General features: G+C 49.9%; 1 protein-coding gene across 1 annotated transcript in view; it reads right to left on the minus strand.

Annotated features, from left to right (window-relative positions):
- The window catches only part of ARHGEF5 (Rho guanine nucleotide exchange factor 5), a 29,938-nt gene that overhangs the window by 13,971 nt on the left and 165 nt on the right, over nucleotides 1-15,802 (minus strand). The window contains exons 2-5 of the mRNA XM_018046831.1: nucleotides 5,431-8,557; nucleotides 4,797-4,854; nucleotides 4,306-4,370; nucleotides 3,852-4,105 (exon numbers count right to left, since the gene is read on the minus strand). Of these exons, the coding sequence (XP_017902320.1) occupies nucleotides 3,852-4,105; nucleotides 4,306-4,370; nucleotides 4,797-4,854; nucleotides 5,431-8,545 (3,492 nt within the window). The 5' untranslated portion in view covers nucleotides 8,546-8,557. The remainder of the gene's footprint in view (nucleotides 1-3,851; nucleotides 4,106-4,305; nucleotides 4,371-4,796; nucleotides 4,855-5,430; nucleotides 8,558-15,802) is intronic.

Below are 15,802 nucleotides of genomic sequence, written 5' to 3' on the forward strand. Positions count from 1 at the left end.
TTATTTGTTTTAGTTCTGTGAAAAATGTCATGGGTCTCTTGATAGGGATTACATTATATACCAACTCAAAATGAATTAAAGACCTAAATGTAAGGCCAGAAACCATAAAATGCCTTAAAAACATAGGCAGAACACTTTTGGACATAAATTGTAGCAACATGTTTTTGGATCTGTCACCTAAGGCAAAATAAATAAAAGCAAAGATAAATAAACGAGGCCTAATTAAACCTAAAAGCTTTTGCATAGCAAAGGAAACCACTGACAAACAAAAAGACAACCTAATGCAAAGTATGTGATTGATAATGGCTTAACACCCAACGTATATAAACAGCTCATAAAACTCAATACAAAAAAGCAAACAACCTGATTAAAAAATAGACAGATGACCTGAACAGACATTTCTCCAAAGAAAATATACAGATAGCCAATAGGCACATGAAGAAATGCTTAACACTGCTAATCATCAGAGAATGGCAACCAAAATTGTAAGAAATCACCTCACACCTGTCAAATGGCCATCATCTAAAGGTCTACAAATGATAATTATTGGCAAAAATTTGAAGAAAAGAGGATCCTAGCACAGTGTTGGTGAGATTGTAAATAGGGGCAGTCACTATGGAAAACATTATGGTAGTATCTCAAAAAACTAAAAATAGAACTAACACATGATTCGAGAATTCCACTCCTGGGTATATATCAAAGAAAATGAAAACACTAATTCAAAAAGATTAATGTACCCCAATGTTCATACCAGCTCTATTTACAAGAGCCAAGATATTGAAGCAACCTAAGTTGCTGATAGTTGTCTATCAACAGATGAATGGATAAAGAAGCTGTAGTACACATACATACAAATACACACACACACACACACATACACACACACACGCATACACACACACGCGCATACACACACACACACACATACACACGCACAATGGAATATTACTTGGTCATAAAAATAATGAAATCATGCCATTTCCAACTACATGGATGGACCTAGAGAGTATGATGCTTAGTGGAATAAGTTAGAAAGAGAAAAACAAATAGTCTATGTTCTATAGACTACTGTATGTGGACCCTAAAAATAAAAGAAACAAATGTATATAATAAAAGAGAAACAGACTCACATATATGAGAACAACTAGGATCACCAGTGGGGATAAGGAAGAGGAGAAGAACAAGATAAGGGTTTGAGATTAAGAGGTAAATACTATTATGTATAAAATAAATAAGCAACAGGATATATTGCACAGCGCAAGGAAATATAGCCATTACTTTCTAATAACTTTAAATAAAAAATAACCTATAAAAATACTGAACCACTAACATAATACTGTAAATCATCTATACTTCAATTTAAAAAAGTGACATTTTTTGACCGATTACTATGCACTAGGAACTTTTTAAAAATTATTTTTCAATTGAAGTATAGTTGATTTACAATGTTTCAAGTGTATAGCAGAGTACAGAATTCAGTTACACACAGATAGATACACATGCAAAATACATACATACATACATACATATTTCTGCTTTATTGACTATGCCAAAGCCTTTGACTGTGTGGATCACAATAAATTGTGGAAAATTCTGAAAGAGATGGGAATACCAGACCACCTGACCTGCCTCTTGAGAAATCTGTATGCAGGTCAGGAAGCATCAGTTAGAACTGGACATGGAACAACAGACTGGTTCCAAATAGAAAAAGGAGTACGTCAAGGCTGTATATTGTCACCCTGCTTATTTAACTTCTATGCAGAGTACATCATGAGAAATGCTGGACTGGAAGAAGCGCAAGCTGGAATCAAGACTGCCAGGAGAAATATCAATAACCTCAGATATGCAGATGACACCACCCTTATGGCAGAAAGTGAAGAGGAGCTAAAGAGACTCTTGATGAAAGTGAGAGAGAAGAGTGAAAATGTTGGCTTAAAGCTCAACATTGAGAAAACTAAGATCATGGCATCGGGTCCCATCACTTTATGGCAAATAGATGGGGAAACAGTGGAAACAGCAGCTGACTTTATTTTTCTGGTCTTGAAAATCACTGCAGATTATGACTGCAGCCATGAAATTAAAAGACACTTATTCCTTGGAAGGAAAGTTATGACCAACCTAGACAGCATATTATAAAGTAGAGACATTACTTTGCCAACAAAGGTCCGTCTAGTCAAGGCTATGATTTTTCCAGTAGTCATGTATGGATGTGAGAGTTGGACTATAAAGAAAGCTGAGTGCTGAAATATTGATACTTTTGAACTGTGGTGTTGGAGAAGACTCTTGAGAGTCCCTTGAACTGCAAGGAGATCCAACCAGTCCATCCTAAAGGAGATCAGTCCTGGGTGTTCATTGGAAGGACTGGTGGTGAAGCTGAAACTCCAATACTTTGGCCACCTGATGTGAAGAACTGACTCATTTGAAAAGACCCTGATGCTGGGAGGGATTGGGGGCAGGAGGAGAAGGGGATGACAGAGGATGAGATGGTTGGATGGCATCACCAACTCAATGGACATGAGTTTGAGTGAACTCCAGGAGTTGATGATGGACAGGGAGGCATGGCATGCTGCAGTCCATGGGGTTGCAAAGAGCTGGACACGACTGAGCGACTGAACTGAATTGATTGATACATACATATGCATACACACCTATCTATTCTTTTACAGATTCTTTTCCATTATAGGTTATTACAAAATATTGAATATAGTCCCCGATACACAGTTAGTCCTTGTTTATAATTTTATATATAGTAGTGTGCATCTACCGAACCGAAGCTCCTAATTCATACTCTTTCTTGGTAACTATAAATTAGTTTTCTATGTCTGTGAGTCTGTTTGTACACACACCACATCTTCTTTAGCCCTTCATTTGTTAATGGACTTATAGGTTGCTTCCATATCTTGGCCATTGTAAATTATACTGCTATAAATACTGTAAATAGAATTTATCTTTTTCTGATTCTCCCAGGAATTCTTTGCAACCAAGTTTTTACAAATGAAACAGAAGCTTGGAAAGATCAAGTACTGGGCTAGCCAAAACGTTTATTTGGACTTTTCCATAACATCTTATGGAAAATCCTGAATGAACTTTTTGGCCAGCTCAGTAATTTGGCCCAAGTTAAATAGCTAGCAAAGATTAAAGTGGGTCCAGGTCATTTAAGCCAGAACCTAATGCTTAAACATTGTTCCATAATGCCTTTCCAATGTGCCATATCGTCTTTCCAGGAAGAAAGATTTAACCCATACTTTAGATTGATTTTTAAGATAAATGCTCCATGTAAAATATATTAATGATAGTAACTTAACATGAGACCAACAGCCTTTACTGTAGTCTTGCTATTGGAAGGAAGGACCAAGCAGAGCCTGATGGTCATTCAAAAGCCTCTTTGAGACCCATGAACCACAGAACAGCTGCAAGGGCCACTCACCAAGGGAATACCAAAAAGCCCCTGCATGCGTCTTGGTTGAAGAGGAAAACTTCAGTGTAGGCTGAACCTTTGGTTGAAGAGGGAAATTTAAGTCTAGCGTGAAGCTAGACTAATGAGATTGAGTGTATACTCCTCCCATCAAATTCAGGGGCACGGTCACTTTGTATGAGCTCAGACCAATAGCACGGAGCAGTGAATGGTTGATGGAGCGAGGAGGAGGTAGATAGGAGGGAGAGTGGTGATGTTCACAGAGCAACTTGAACCCAGCAAGCTGGGGGTGACCCGGTGTCGTGGTGGTGAGTGTGGTAGGGACAGCCCGCTCGCGGTGGTGGTGGGGGTGGGGGTGCTGAGTAGGAGACAGGCGTGAACAGAGGAGACCCCGCTTTCCCTTCCGCAGCCCCTGCCCCACCCCGCCTGGTGGTACCTCCTGGAGCTTCTGGTCTTCATGGGTCATGGAGAGCAGCACGGTGCTGTTGCGCACCACGGGGATCTCCTGCCACAGCGAGCCGCTGGAGGCCATGGAGAGGCGATGCAGGTAGGACTCCGAGGAGACCAGGGCCTTTCGGGGCTGCCGGGGCGAGATGGGCCCCGGTGCCTCCGTCAGGCTGTCCAACCGCTGCTGGCTCTGAATCTCCTTGTTCAGAAACACATCACTGTACTCCTGGTAAAGCAGCTGGGCTACAGGGGTGAAGAAGTGCAGGAGAGGGAGGGAGTTAGGGAGATGGGGAGTTGAGGCTCTGAGATAGGTCACCAAGCCCTGTGGTCTCCTGGCATTTCTCCCTACAGATGGCCAAGTCCCACCGTTGATGACCACGAACCCCTCTCTGGCTCAGGCAGAACACTCACGCAGGTCCACAGGCCTGTTTTAAGGTACTCACAGGAGTTGATGAGCTTGGAGCACCGTCTTGAAAAGTTTCCCATCACCTCCTTTGGCTTCTTCTCCCTGTGGGATAAAGAAGGGCTCCATGGTGTTTGCTGACCATCAGACACGGAGAAGCCCCAAGTGACTATAAATAAGATAATCTCTGACCACTGGGACACGTGCCAGACTATCACGGCCAGAGCCTCTGGAGAGGCAAGCTGTAGCCTGACGCACTTTTGCATAGTTCAACACTCTTATGGATGTCAGGTTGAAATTTTACAGCAGGGTTTAGTTCATGGCCAAAGGGTCTAGATGGATGGGAGATTGGGATTCAGCTGCAAGAACCAGGTAGATGAAAGATCTCCCTATCCTGGAATCCTGGTGTTGGTCCCTTCCCCTCCCTATGCCTGGAAAAGACACGGTCTCAGCACCTTTGTCAGCTAATAAAAATCTCAGTATCCTAGGAAAGAGAGAAAACTGTGCCCATTGGGAGAGAAGGTGACTCACCGGAAAACAATGGCGTCCAACAGGCCAGGGGATCCTTCCATGGCGGGACCTCTTGTGTCTGAAAATGGAAAACGGGTAAAGTAACTGAGATTTCGAGGGGGTGTTCAGACAGAGTCAAGGAACCTAAGACCTAGAGTGGGAGTTGTAGCCATGGGGGGTAGGTTCAAGGTTCAACTGGGCATCTGTGAGAAAGGGAAGAGCCCAAGTCAAAAGCATCTGAGGACACTGGTACCAGATCTATCCCCATCCATTGCGGCAGAGTGCGAACCGGACAAGCAGCAGATGCCTTCTCTGCTAGCGGAAGGGCATCGAGCAAGTATTGGTAATGAAGCTACGCAGCGGCGGTGGGGGGTTGTGGGGGGGAAGGTTCCAGAACAACGTCGGTAAACAGAGATGCACTATGAAAGTACACACCGCGGTAGAGTGAGAGAGAAGGAAGGGGAGAAGAAAGAGCCTCGCCGTGAGCTCAGAGACGCTCTAGAGGGCTCTCCTCTGCTTGGGGCTGGGTACGTGGGTGAGGGAAGCCAGCAGGGGGACCAGCAGGAGTCTGGAGGACGGAGGGCGGGTGAGGAGGGGAGAGCGGGACAGAGTCTGCTCTGAGGCGAGCTCGCCGTGGGCCAGGCTCCGCACTCACCTACAGGGCTCTCGGGGAGGATGGAGGGTCTTCGCAGGCCCTGTCGGTGCCAGTCCTTGTGCTTACTCGACCCCTCACCGGGGACCGCCACCGCCTCGCTGCCGTCCTCCGCTGGCCTTCTCGGCTCCCGTCGATGGGGCCAGCTCGATGCCTTCTCCAGGAGGATGTGGCCCGATTTCTCCGGCTGCCTCGCTGGGCCTACCTCTGACTTCCTCAGGCCATTGCTTCCTTCCTGGGGGGCTGGTCTTCTCCAAGACCCTCTGGCAGGGGCTTCAGACTCTTCTGAGAGCCCGGGTTCAGAGGTGGGTCGCTGGACCTCTGGAGTCCATAGGGTGGTTGGGGAAGATGGGTGTAGGAGGGCCGTCATGTTACTGAAAGCGAGGCCCGGGGGCGCATCACTCTTACACCTGCCGACGGAAGCCAAAGGGTGGGTTGACCGGCCTGTGGCTGGAGGCCAGGAGACCCGTCCTCCAGAAGGCGGGGTGGAGACGGTCCACTCTTGACAATCAGGCCTCGGCCTGCCTTGATCCCCTGAGTTCACGAGTCCTCCCTGTGAGCTCCTGCCCCTCCCCTTGGACTTTGGGGGCAGAGGGGGCGGTTCAGTAGGAGGATCCAGGATGGGGACAGGAGGGAGAGGCTTGTAGATCCTTGAGATGCTCGACAAGACAAGGGGGTGGTGGGCCTGGGGGGCATGGGGGGTGGGGGGTAATGGCTTGTTGTATCTCTGCCTGGGAGAGACAGAGTGCTGAGTGTGGAGTGGCGCGTCCGGCGTGGAGGGCAGCGGTCGGTGCTCCCTTGCCACCACAGGGTTGGGAATGTGGGCTGGGGGGGCCCTGGGGGGGCAGTGGGGCCCCGGACCCAGGGTGAGTGGTGGAGGATGGCTGTACCGCTTTAGCATGGGGACCACCGTAGGGGGATGGCCGTCTCGCTCCACCGTGGAGGGTTGGACGTGCCTCCTCTCCGGGGGAGGCAGAGGTGGAGGTTCATGGATCGTCAGGTCTATGGGGGTGCCAGGGGCTGGGGAGGAGCTGCAGGCAGGAGACCCGGGGGCAAAGGCCCAGTGCTTCGTGGGGCCCCATGGCTGACTGTCGGGGGGGCTGCTGGCCGTGGCTGGATTTGAAGCCGGTTCTCCAAAATCCTGCCCCGGAGCAGGTGGTGAACTTGAGGCTTCGGGAATGATGGCACAGTCCCTTACAGTTCTCCTGCCCCTTCTTGGGAGCACAGAGCCATAGATGACAGGTTTGGGAGGTCTCTGGGGCAACTCTGAGTGGGAGGAGGACAGGGATATTCCTACCAGGTGCGGGGCTGGCTCTGTCCCGTGAGACCCGGGGAAGGAGTTGCTCCTCATGGGCTGGACCGCTCCGGTGGGGCTGCCCAGGGACCCTGGGGGGCTAGCCCAGCCCGCCAAGGGGAAGCCGTAGCGGGCTGCTGGGGGGGTCTTAGGAGCCCCACAGGGAGATGGACTGTCGGTCAGGCGAGAGGCTCTGGAGGTTTCTGGAGAACTGGCAAGGACAGGAGGCTCCCTCCTGGGAGTGGCAGCTAGGGAACGGGCCGGCGGTGTGGCAGCCGTGCCAGGGGGCCCTTCAGGAGGACTGGGTGTAGCTGCCTCTGGGCTCCTTGGAGGGGTTGCGGAGAGACTGTAGGCAGAGACTACCTCCGCCCCCCCACCACATGTGGTCTCCTGCCCCAGCTCAGAGCCCTCTTGCTGGTGGCGATGAGCAGTTTCTGGGTCTGGGGACTCCTCAGCAGGACAGGAACCAGGTAAAGAAAAGGGCTGGCGGGAGCATCCTGTGGGTTCTGGGGCAGGACTCGGAGCTACGGGGGATGGAACCTCGGCTCCAGGCTCTGTCTGAGTCCCCAGGATCCTGGTAGGGGGAGAAGAGGCCTCTAGAGACAGGCCACAGGGAGGAGAGACCTCAGGGGTGACCAGAGCCAGCGCAGTGGGACCTTCAGGCTCTCCTTGTCCTATGCAGCTCTCTTCTCCTCCTCCCCACGGTGTGTCCCCCTCCCTGCCCCCTGGTTCCTCCTCCGGTGACCCCACTTCCTCCTCCTGCCCCTCTGCAGCCTTGGCTTCCCGCTCTGCACCCGGATCTTCCGGCTTTCCACTTCCTTTCTCTGACTTACTTGCTGAGCTTCGATTCTCCCCATCCTGAGCACCCACCTCATTCTCCTCTGGCCCTGTTAACTCCCTCCCCTTCTGCTCCCCTTTTTCTGGATCCCCGTGGCTCCAAGTCCTCCAGTCCCACTCCCCATAACTCAGATCCCCCAACTCCTCCCCACGGCACCACCCCTCTCTTTCTCCTTGACCTGCGAGTACCACGTCATTTTGAATCTGCTGCTGTTTCTCTATCTCTTCTTCCTCTGCACCTTTAACCTGCTCTCCTATCTGCTCTGAAGCCCCGGAAAGCCCAGAAGAGCCAGCAGCCTCTCCCTGAGGTCCCCCTTCCTCCAGCCCCTCAGTTCCCTGGAGACACACAAGGCCTGGACTTTCCTGCCTGGCAGGTCCACACTCCGAGTCCTCCGGGGGCCGGCTGGTCTCAGCCGGGTGATTGTCATCACAAGAAGGCCCGCGTCTGGTCTGGGCACAGGTGTCGGAGGATGTTTCCTGCTTCCCTTCTGCTTGTCCCGTTTCCAATATCAAAGACGTGAGTTCTGGTTTAAAGTCTACCTCCACGCTGCTGCCCAGGTCCCTGGATAACGAGGCCGTGTCCAGACAGTCACCTTGGTCAGGGCAGGCCAGGAGCTCCAGGGAAGCTGGCGTCCTTGCCTGTCTGTCTGCCAGGCTCCAGGGCCCGGCCTCCTGGCATGAGGGGGTATCGTTACAGGCCTCAGCCGTCAGGGTTTCCTGGTCAGTCTCCACCTCTGGAGAGGCTTCGTTGTGGAGAGAGGTCATGCTCTCAGCTGCACGGTCATTCGCATCCCTCACGTGTCTCTGCTGGGTCTCCAAGAGTGTGCAGCCTTCAGCCCACTGACACCCTGGGTCCTTGCCCTCTTCGGCTGCAGGCTCCAAGGCAGGGGTCTGGCTGCTCCTCATGGGAGCTGCCCAGATAACAGGGAATTCTGCTCCGGCAGGGATGGGAGTCGAGGCTCCGTGCTGGGGCTCCTCCGCCTCCATCAGCACTGAATCCTAAAGAGGAATAAGAAACCAAGTTTCCACCCTCTCTTCCGCTTTATTTGTTATTCATCCAGAGGGACAGACCATAAAGAACAAGCATGGGGCATTTCTTTGGTTCCATTTGCAGTCTTTCTTTGAGACAAAAAGTCCTTCACAAAGTAAGCCATGGCTTCTATAAAATTTATCATTGATTTGTTCATTTTATAAATATTTGCCAAGTCACCCTTTCAAGGGTGGGGCATTCAGTAGCAAAGGAGGCAAACAAAGACCATGTCCTCATGGAGCCTGCAGGCTTGTGACGGAGACAGGTGAAAACAATTACGTTAGGGCACCAGACCGCTGTCAGAGAGCTCCCAGCATTCCCCAGTGGTCATTAAGCTCTAGATGGTATGACGTCATGGTGTCTCCCCATCGACTCTCTGGACACCAAGAGTGACTCAGGCCCGTATAACTCCCAAACACTGTGAGTGACACGCCCTAGATCTTACAGCCCAGAGGAGCAGTGTCTGGAGGGGAATCCTCCTTTTAAACTGCTGATGGGATTTAAACAGGTCTGGCCATTATGGCCGGTGTCTGAGATACCACAGCACCGTATAATCTCCTTTATGAAAGTGAAAGTGAAGTCGCTCAGTCACCTCCAACTCTGCGACCCCATGGACTGTAGCCTACCAGGCTCCTCCCTCCATGGGATTCTCCAGGCAAGAGAACTGGAGTAGGTTGCCATTTCCTTCTCCAGGGGATCTTCCCAACCCAGGGATTGAACCTGGGTCTCTCACATTCCAGGTAGACGCTTTAACCTCTGAGCCACCAGGGAAGCCCAATCTCCTTTATAGAGGGTCTGAATTTCACTCACCTTATTTTCCAGAGTGTCTAGCAAAGCCTGTGACTAATTAAAAACAACAACAACAAAATTGTGTTTCAATTATAGAACAGCTTTAGTAAAGTGGAATGATACTAGACTTAGATGAGAACCAGATGAGATTAGACGAGGAGAGTGATACAAAGGGTACGCACTTCAATGAGGTCCATCAAACTGGGGACCCCTCACCATCTTACTCTCCCCTTCTCTCTAGCATGAACTCATCTCATCACTGGTCATATTTTGATCTTCCCACCTCTCTTTGCTACTTTGCAAAGAATTTACAAACCGATAGAGAGGAATTGCTTCCGTTTCTTGCAGTTCAGAGCAACCCACACTTCACTCTGTCCATCTTCCCCCTCTCACTATGCCAGAGCACCTTCATCTCTAATGCCATCTTCCATAGCTGCCTTCTCAGGATCTGATGCAGTGGCTAGCTCATTCTCTAGCACCTTCACCTTCTGTTAGAACCATCCCACCAGCCTTTAAGCATGTTTGTGTCTTTCTTCTCTTCCCAAGATGTACTTGGAGTTCTTCATACCTACTCTCCTCATATCCTTGCATCTCCCCTACCTCCAACCAAACTTTAACAGCACCACTTTGCTCACCTCCCCTACAATCTTCAACTTGCTAACTCTAAACAAGACTCTGTGGATGCTTATTTTTGGTGGTTCTTGCCAGCATTTGACATTTGACACTGCAGTGGACACCAATTTGACATTACACATACCCTTTTCTGTTATTTGTGAGACTACATTTTTTCCTCTTAAGTTTTCCCCAACCCTCTAACTGACTCATGAGAACTGACTCATTGGAAAAGGCCCTGATGGAAAGACTGAAGGCGGAAGGAGAAGGGGACGACAGAGGATGAGATGGTTGGATGGCATCAATGACTCAATGGACATGAGTTTGAGTAAGCTCTGGGTTTGGTGATGGACAGGGAAGCCTGGCGTGCTGCAGTCCATGGGGTCACAAAGAGTCAGACACAACTGAGTGGCTGAACTGACTGACTGACTGAACCCTCTAACTGGGTTACTTTGCTCCTGTTTGTAGCACTTATCATCTAGTTGCTGCTGCTGCTGCTGCTGCTAAGCCACTTCAGTTGTGTCCGACTCTGTGCGACCCCATAGACAGCAGCCCACCAGGCTCCTCTGTCCCTGGGATTCTCCAGGCAAGAACACTGGAGTAGGTTGCCATTTCCTTCTCCAATGCATGAAAGTGAAAAGTGAAAGTGAAGTCGCTCAGTTGTGTCCAACCCTCAGTGACCCCATGGAGCCTACCAGGCTCCTCCGTCCATTGGATTTTCCAGGCAAGCGTACTGAGCTCACTCTATTTCTCCTTTGTAGCACTTATGCAATTATAATTATGTAGTTATGTGTGTATTTTAGTTTATCATCAATCTCAAACAATGAGCTTCAGAAGATCAAGAACAACATCTGTTTTGCTCAATTGCCTATACCTAGGACAGCTGACTCACTGGGAAAGACCTGGATGCTGGGAAAGACTGAAGGCAAAAGGAGAGTAGGCCAGCAGAGAATGAGATGGTTGGATGGCATCACCAACTGAATGGACATGAACTTGAGCAAACTCCAGGAGATATCAAGGGACAGGGAGGCCTGGCAAGCTGCAGTCCATGATGAGGTTGCAAAGAGTCAGACACGACTTAGCAACTGAACAACAGGACATAATACGTGGCCCATACTAAGCACTCAGTAAATATTTTTCCATGATAGAATAAAATTCTTGTTTCCCTCCTGGCCGACATTCCCCATATTTAATTGAGCACTAACTCCTCTGGATCCTTTCTCTGAAATCTCACTCAAGTCTGTGCACTTTTCTCCATCTCCACTGCTAGAGTCTGGTCCATGCGGCTGCCCTCTCGCACCCAGGTCACTGCAGCTGGCCGCTGGCCTCCACACAGCTTCTCTTGCCCTTTTTCCGAGGCATTCTCTCCTTAGTGCCTGAGTGATTAAAGGCCCCACTTCTGGTAAATTTCTTCAGTAATCTCTAAGTATTGGGGTGAAACCCAAATATACATGGGGAGCATGCCCTCCACAATCTGGCCTCTGTCTTCCCTCCAGCAGCATCCTCGTCGGTCACCACCACCCCCATCCCACTGGCTTCCAGAGCCTTCAGCTCCCCTTCCTGTCACCCGTAGGCCTTCACAGGTGTGGCTCTGAGACCTGGAGTCCTCTTCTCCTGCCCAGAGGACACTTGACTACTTCTTTCACACTTGGAGTTCTGCATGTAGTGTCTATTTTCTGGGCCAGACCACGAGCTTCATGAAAACACAGATGCTGCCATGTTAACTGTTCAATTCCTTCTTCCCGCAGCTTAGCTGGCCCTCAACAAAGATTTATTGCATGGATGAAGGAAGGAAGAACACAGACTTACAAGAACGTTGTCCAGCTTTTAGTTCTGCCTTTTTCGTATCTTACTAATTTTAACATAATTATAGAAATCATGTAGTTGAACATTTTTTTCCTCTTATTTTCAGAAAGGGGATAATAGCATTTGCAAAGAGTCCTAATAAAGATTAAAGAAGGCAACATAAAAAATGAAGAAAAAAAAAAGGATTGGTAACACTGATGGTAGCAGACATGTCAAGAATTGTATGTATTTTGGGAGAAAGAAAGGGTAAGAGACAAATATTGGATTTATGAGCAGGATGGACTTTTGGAGACACACAGAAAATTTTGCCTAATCTACAGATGAGGAAACTGAAAGTCAGCTAACCTTCAAGTGTCCTGAGTACAAGTGAACTCTAAAACATGGTCTCCTGACTTCAGTCTACCATGAGCAACCGGAAGTCCAGCTGTAAGAAAGCTGGCTGGTCACTAGTCTAGAGGAGACCTTGGGGTCCTATAGAACTCACAGCTCCACCTGGACTCACCCTACCCTGTCTGGTCTAAGCTTAGAGAGGAAACCCACCACCCCCAATGCCGGCTGTCTTGCTGAGACATTGCACGTGCATAGGCACTCACATAAGCACACACATGCACGCACACACACACACATACAAAACACTAAACCACCCTTGCAGATTCTATGGGGACAGCCTGACATAACCAAACGAGCATGTCCCTAGCCACCCTGCAGCTGTCGCATGTGACAAGCTCCTGGTCCTTCACACAGATACTATCTCTATGGGCTAAGGGGCCATGTCTAACACATGCATACTGTGTACAAGGGCTTTTATGTCCTTTTCCAGTTAATTGACACAGTGTGTGATTTGCCCCCGACACTCAGCCTAAGTACAGAATAGTATAATCACTATAGATGATCCTGCAGTGACGTGACCCTCTTCTCCCAACCACATGTTAAATAATATACTTGCTCACCGTAAACACTTTCTGAAACTTGGCTCCTACTTGCCTAAGGAGACCCTGTGATTAAATCTGTAGTCTCGCCTCGCTGACATGTGTATTGTTGAGGTCCTATACCCATACACAGGATTCCCTGGTGGCTCCGGGGTAAAGAATCTGCCTGCCAACGCAGGAGATGTGGGTTCGATCCCTGGGTAGGGAAGATTGCCTGGACAAGCCATTCCAGTATTCTTGCCTGGGAAATCCCATGGAAAGAGGAGCCTGGTGAGCTACAGTCCATGCTGCTGCAAAAGAGTCTTCACGACTAAACAACAACGACAGGCCCAAACACTGGCATGTCCTCAAACAAGCAGCCTCTAAATACATAAGTGTATTTCTGCTACATTCAGGTTGTTATCTACAGACAGTAAGTGCTGCATGGACATCTTCCGTTCCACCCTAGTCACACAGTGCATGTCTGTCTCCCACTGACACTATTCTTAACACCATCTTTACCCCTTTGGCATTACTGGTGGTCACTGGCTCAGCCCTCATATGCCTATTCTTCGTCCTGTGCTATAATCCTATGGGAATCAGGCATTACAAACCAGGAATGTGACAGAGCTGAAGGAGATCTGTAAAACGCGGTTTTACTCACATAAAGGCATCAGAGATTTTTTTTGCACTTCCCATTATCTTAGCACCACCGCCTCATCGCTTTCTGCACTGGGGGTGAATGATCATTTTTATCCGAGTACAGGCAAAGACAGAGCACAGCATGGGTGACCTGGTCTTCCTCCAGGCCAGGGTCATCTTTGCATCTGCTGCCTCTGTTCACACGCGACTTCTTTCAGGACAAAACTCCAAGTCACTCCAATGACAATGTGTGACAGAACTCAACACCCCCCCCCCCCACCATAAAGCCCCCAATACCTTAGCTCTGGCCTATTTCAACTCACCAGATGTGAATTCATATTTCAAAGATACCCCCTCCTCCTCACCTGCACCCCTCATCACACTACTGCTTCTTCAGTCCAATGCCAAGTGCCAAGCGTACTTCTGAAGAGGATTTTGCAGCAGTGTTAGTTTCAAATATCCTGACTTACACCACAGATCACTGAAGTACTCTCGCGATTACAATACTTCTGCATATACACTGTGTCATCTATATTCTATTTTAGGAAAATACCCACCAAATCAAAAGACACATTCTCATTTTGCTTTCAAAAATAAGACCCATAGATGGATGTTTTTATTCATTGTTTGACATTACTGCCCTCGATGCTACATCAAAATAAGAGTAGCTTTCTGGACCACTAACTGCTAAGATCTGTGTTCTACATATTTGAGGAAAGCCCCACCATCCAAGTGAAAGCTGTAATAAACACCTCTATCTATTCCCTAATGTCTGAAAACACCACATCATTCAGTGCTCTGTAGCCCCAATGGGCTTACACAGACCATCATTAGTGGCAATGCTAACACAGACCCCACAAACCCACCGGTGGCCCTGGTGCCATCCACACAGAAGTGTGAGTGACCTGTTTGTGTCCTTAACCTAGACCCTGACGGTCACCTTGTTGACACTGTACGTGACCAGCTCCAGTTCACTCCACACACATGGTGAGTGACTCAGCCCTGTCTGCACCAGATGCTGTAAATCATCTGCTTGGGTCTACACCACTTGAGTAACCCCGATCCCGTCCTTGTCCACACCACAGTGTGACTGACTGCTCCAGACACCATGAATGACATATTCCTTGTCTATCCCACAAACACTGTGCTTATGAGGCCGCAGACAACCCCAGACAGACCACACTGTGGACAGCCATACACTCTAAGAACCCCGAAATGATAAAGACTCTTAACTAAGAACCACTGTATCCTTCTGATAAGAGATTCCTCCTCCCACGTCCTGCCTTCTCTTTCTGCCCCACCAGGACAGTGACCTACATTCCTCCTATGGGACATCTCATTTGATTGACGCCCCACATCCCTTCCCCTCCCCAGCTCCCCAAGAAACCCCCACCGTGGACATGGTTCCAATTTCAGGCCCACAGACTGGCGAATAGATGATCCCCATTTTGCCACGGCCAGAGGTGGGCGCGTAGGGAGCTAAACCAGGAAGCCTGAACAAGAGGCCACATCAGGAGCTCTTTAGTCAGGGGCTGGGAATTCTGGAGTCGACAAAGGATGCAAGATCCTGGACAGCAGTAGGGGAACAGAAGGGGACAAAAGATAGAAAAGTCATGCTCCCTCCCTTGTCTGTCGGACACACCCTTCCCCTCAATCTGACAAGAGTCCTGGCCAGAGTTCACGTCTAGGCAGACAGGAGGGCAAATCTGGCTTGGGAACCCCAGATTCAGGAAGGCGAGCAGGGGCTTAGATCTGAGATTTGCGGAACGGAGCTGGGGGAGATGCTCCGAATCGGGGCTCAGAAGGGTGTTCTAACACCCCCGCCCCCACCCCAGCTCTGCACAGCTCCCTTCCTACCTCGCCGGGTTCTGAAGGCAATGCTGGGATCCGCAAGAAGCTTTGGGAGCCCTCCCCGGGTGTGGGGAAACGGGAGGGGGGCAGGGCGCGAGCCCTTGTTTACAGGTTGAGGCACCTCCTCGGCTCCCAGCGAATAGCTTAGACACACACACAGTAGGCGAGTCCACAGGCAGATAAGCGAAGAAGGCCCGGCCCGAGTAGGAAAAAGCAGACAGCAAAACACCTCCAGGGAGGGCGTCCGTCCACAAAGGGAATCTCAGCTACACCTCATTACAGGAGCGGGCTTTCCCCAGGGCCTGGACTTGGAAGAAAGAGCCCTGATCACCGGCCCGCGGAACATCTTAAGGGCAGGGTGCCCATTTCCGAGGCGGGGACCAGGCCGGAAGCAAAGTTTTCCAGGCAGGAGCCCTTCCTCCCGCTTCTCTCCCCTCTCCCAGACCAGGTGCTCGGGCCCCGCACCCCACCTCCGCCCACCTGCCCGGCGCGCTCCCCCCCACTTTCTGGAGCCCGCGCCCCGGGAGCCCGCGGCGGCTGCTCCCGAGGTGAAGGCCTCGATTCCCGGGCTTCCCGCCCCCTCGCTTCCCCTCCGCCGGGGCGCCA

Source organism: Capra hircus, chromosome 4 (assembly GCF_001704415.2).
Source record: "Capra hircus breed San Clemente chromosome 4, ASM170441v1, whole genome shotgun sequence".
In the NCBI taxonomy this organism is placed as follows: domain Eukaryota; kingdom Metazoa; phylum Chordata; class Mammalia; order Artiodactyla; family Bovidae; genus Capra; species Capra hircus.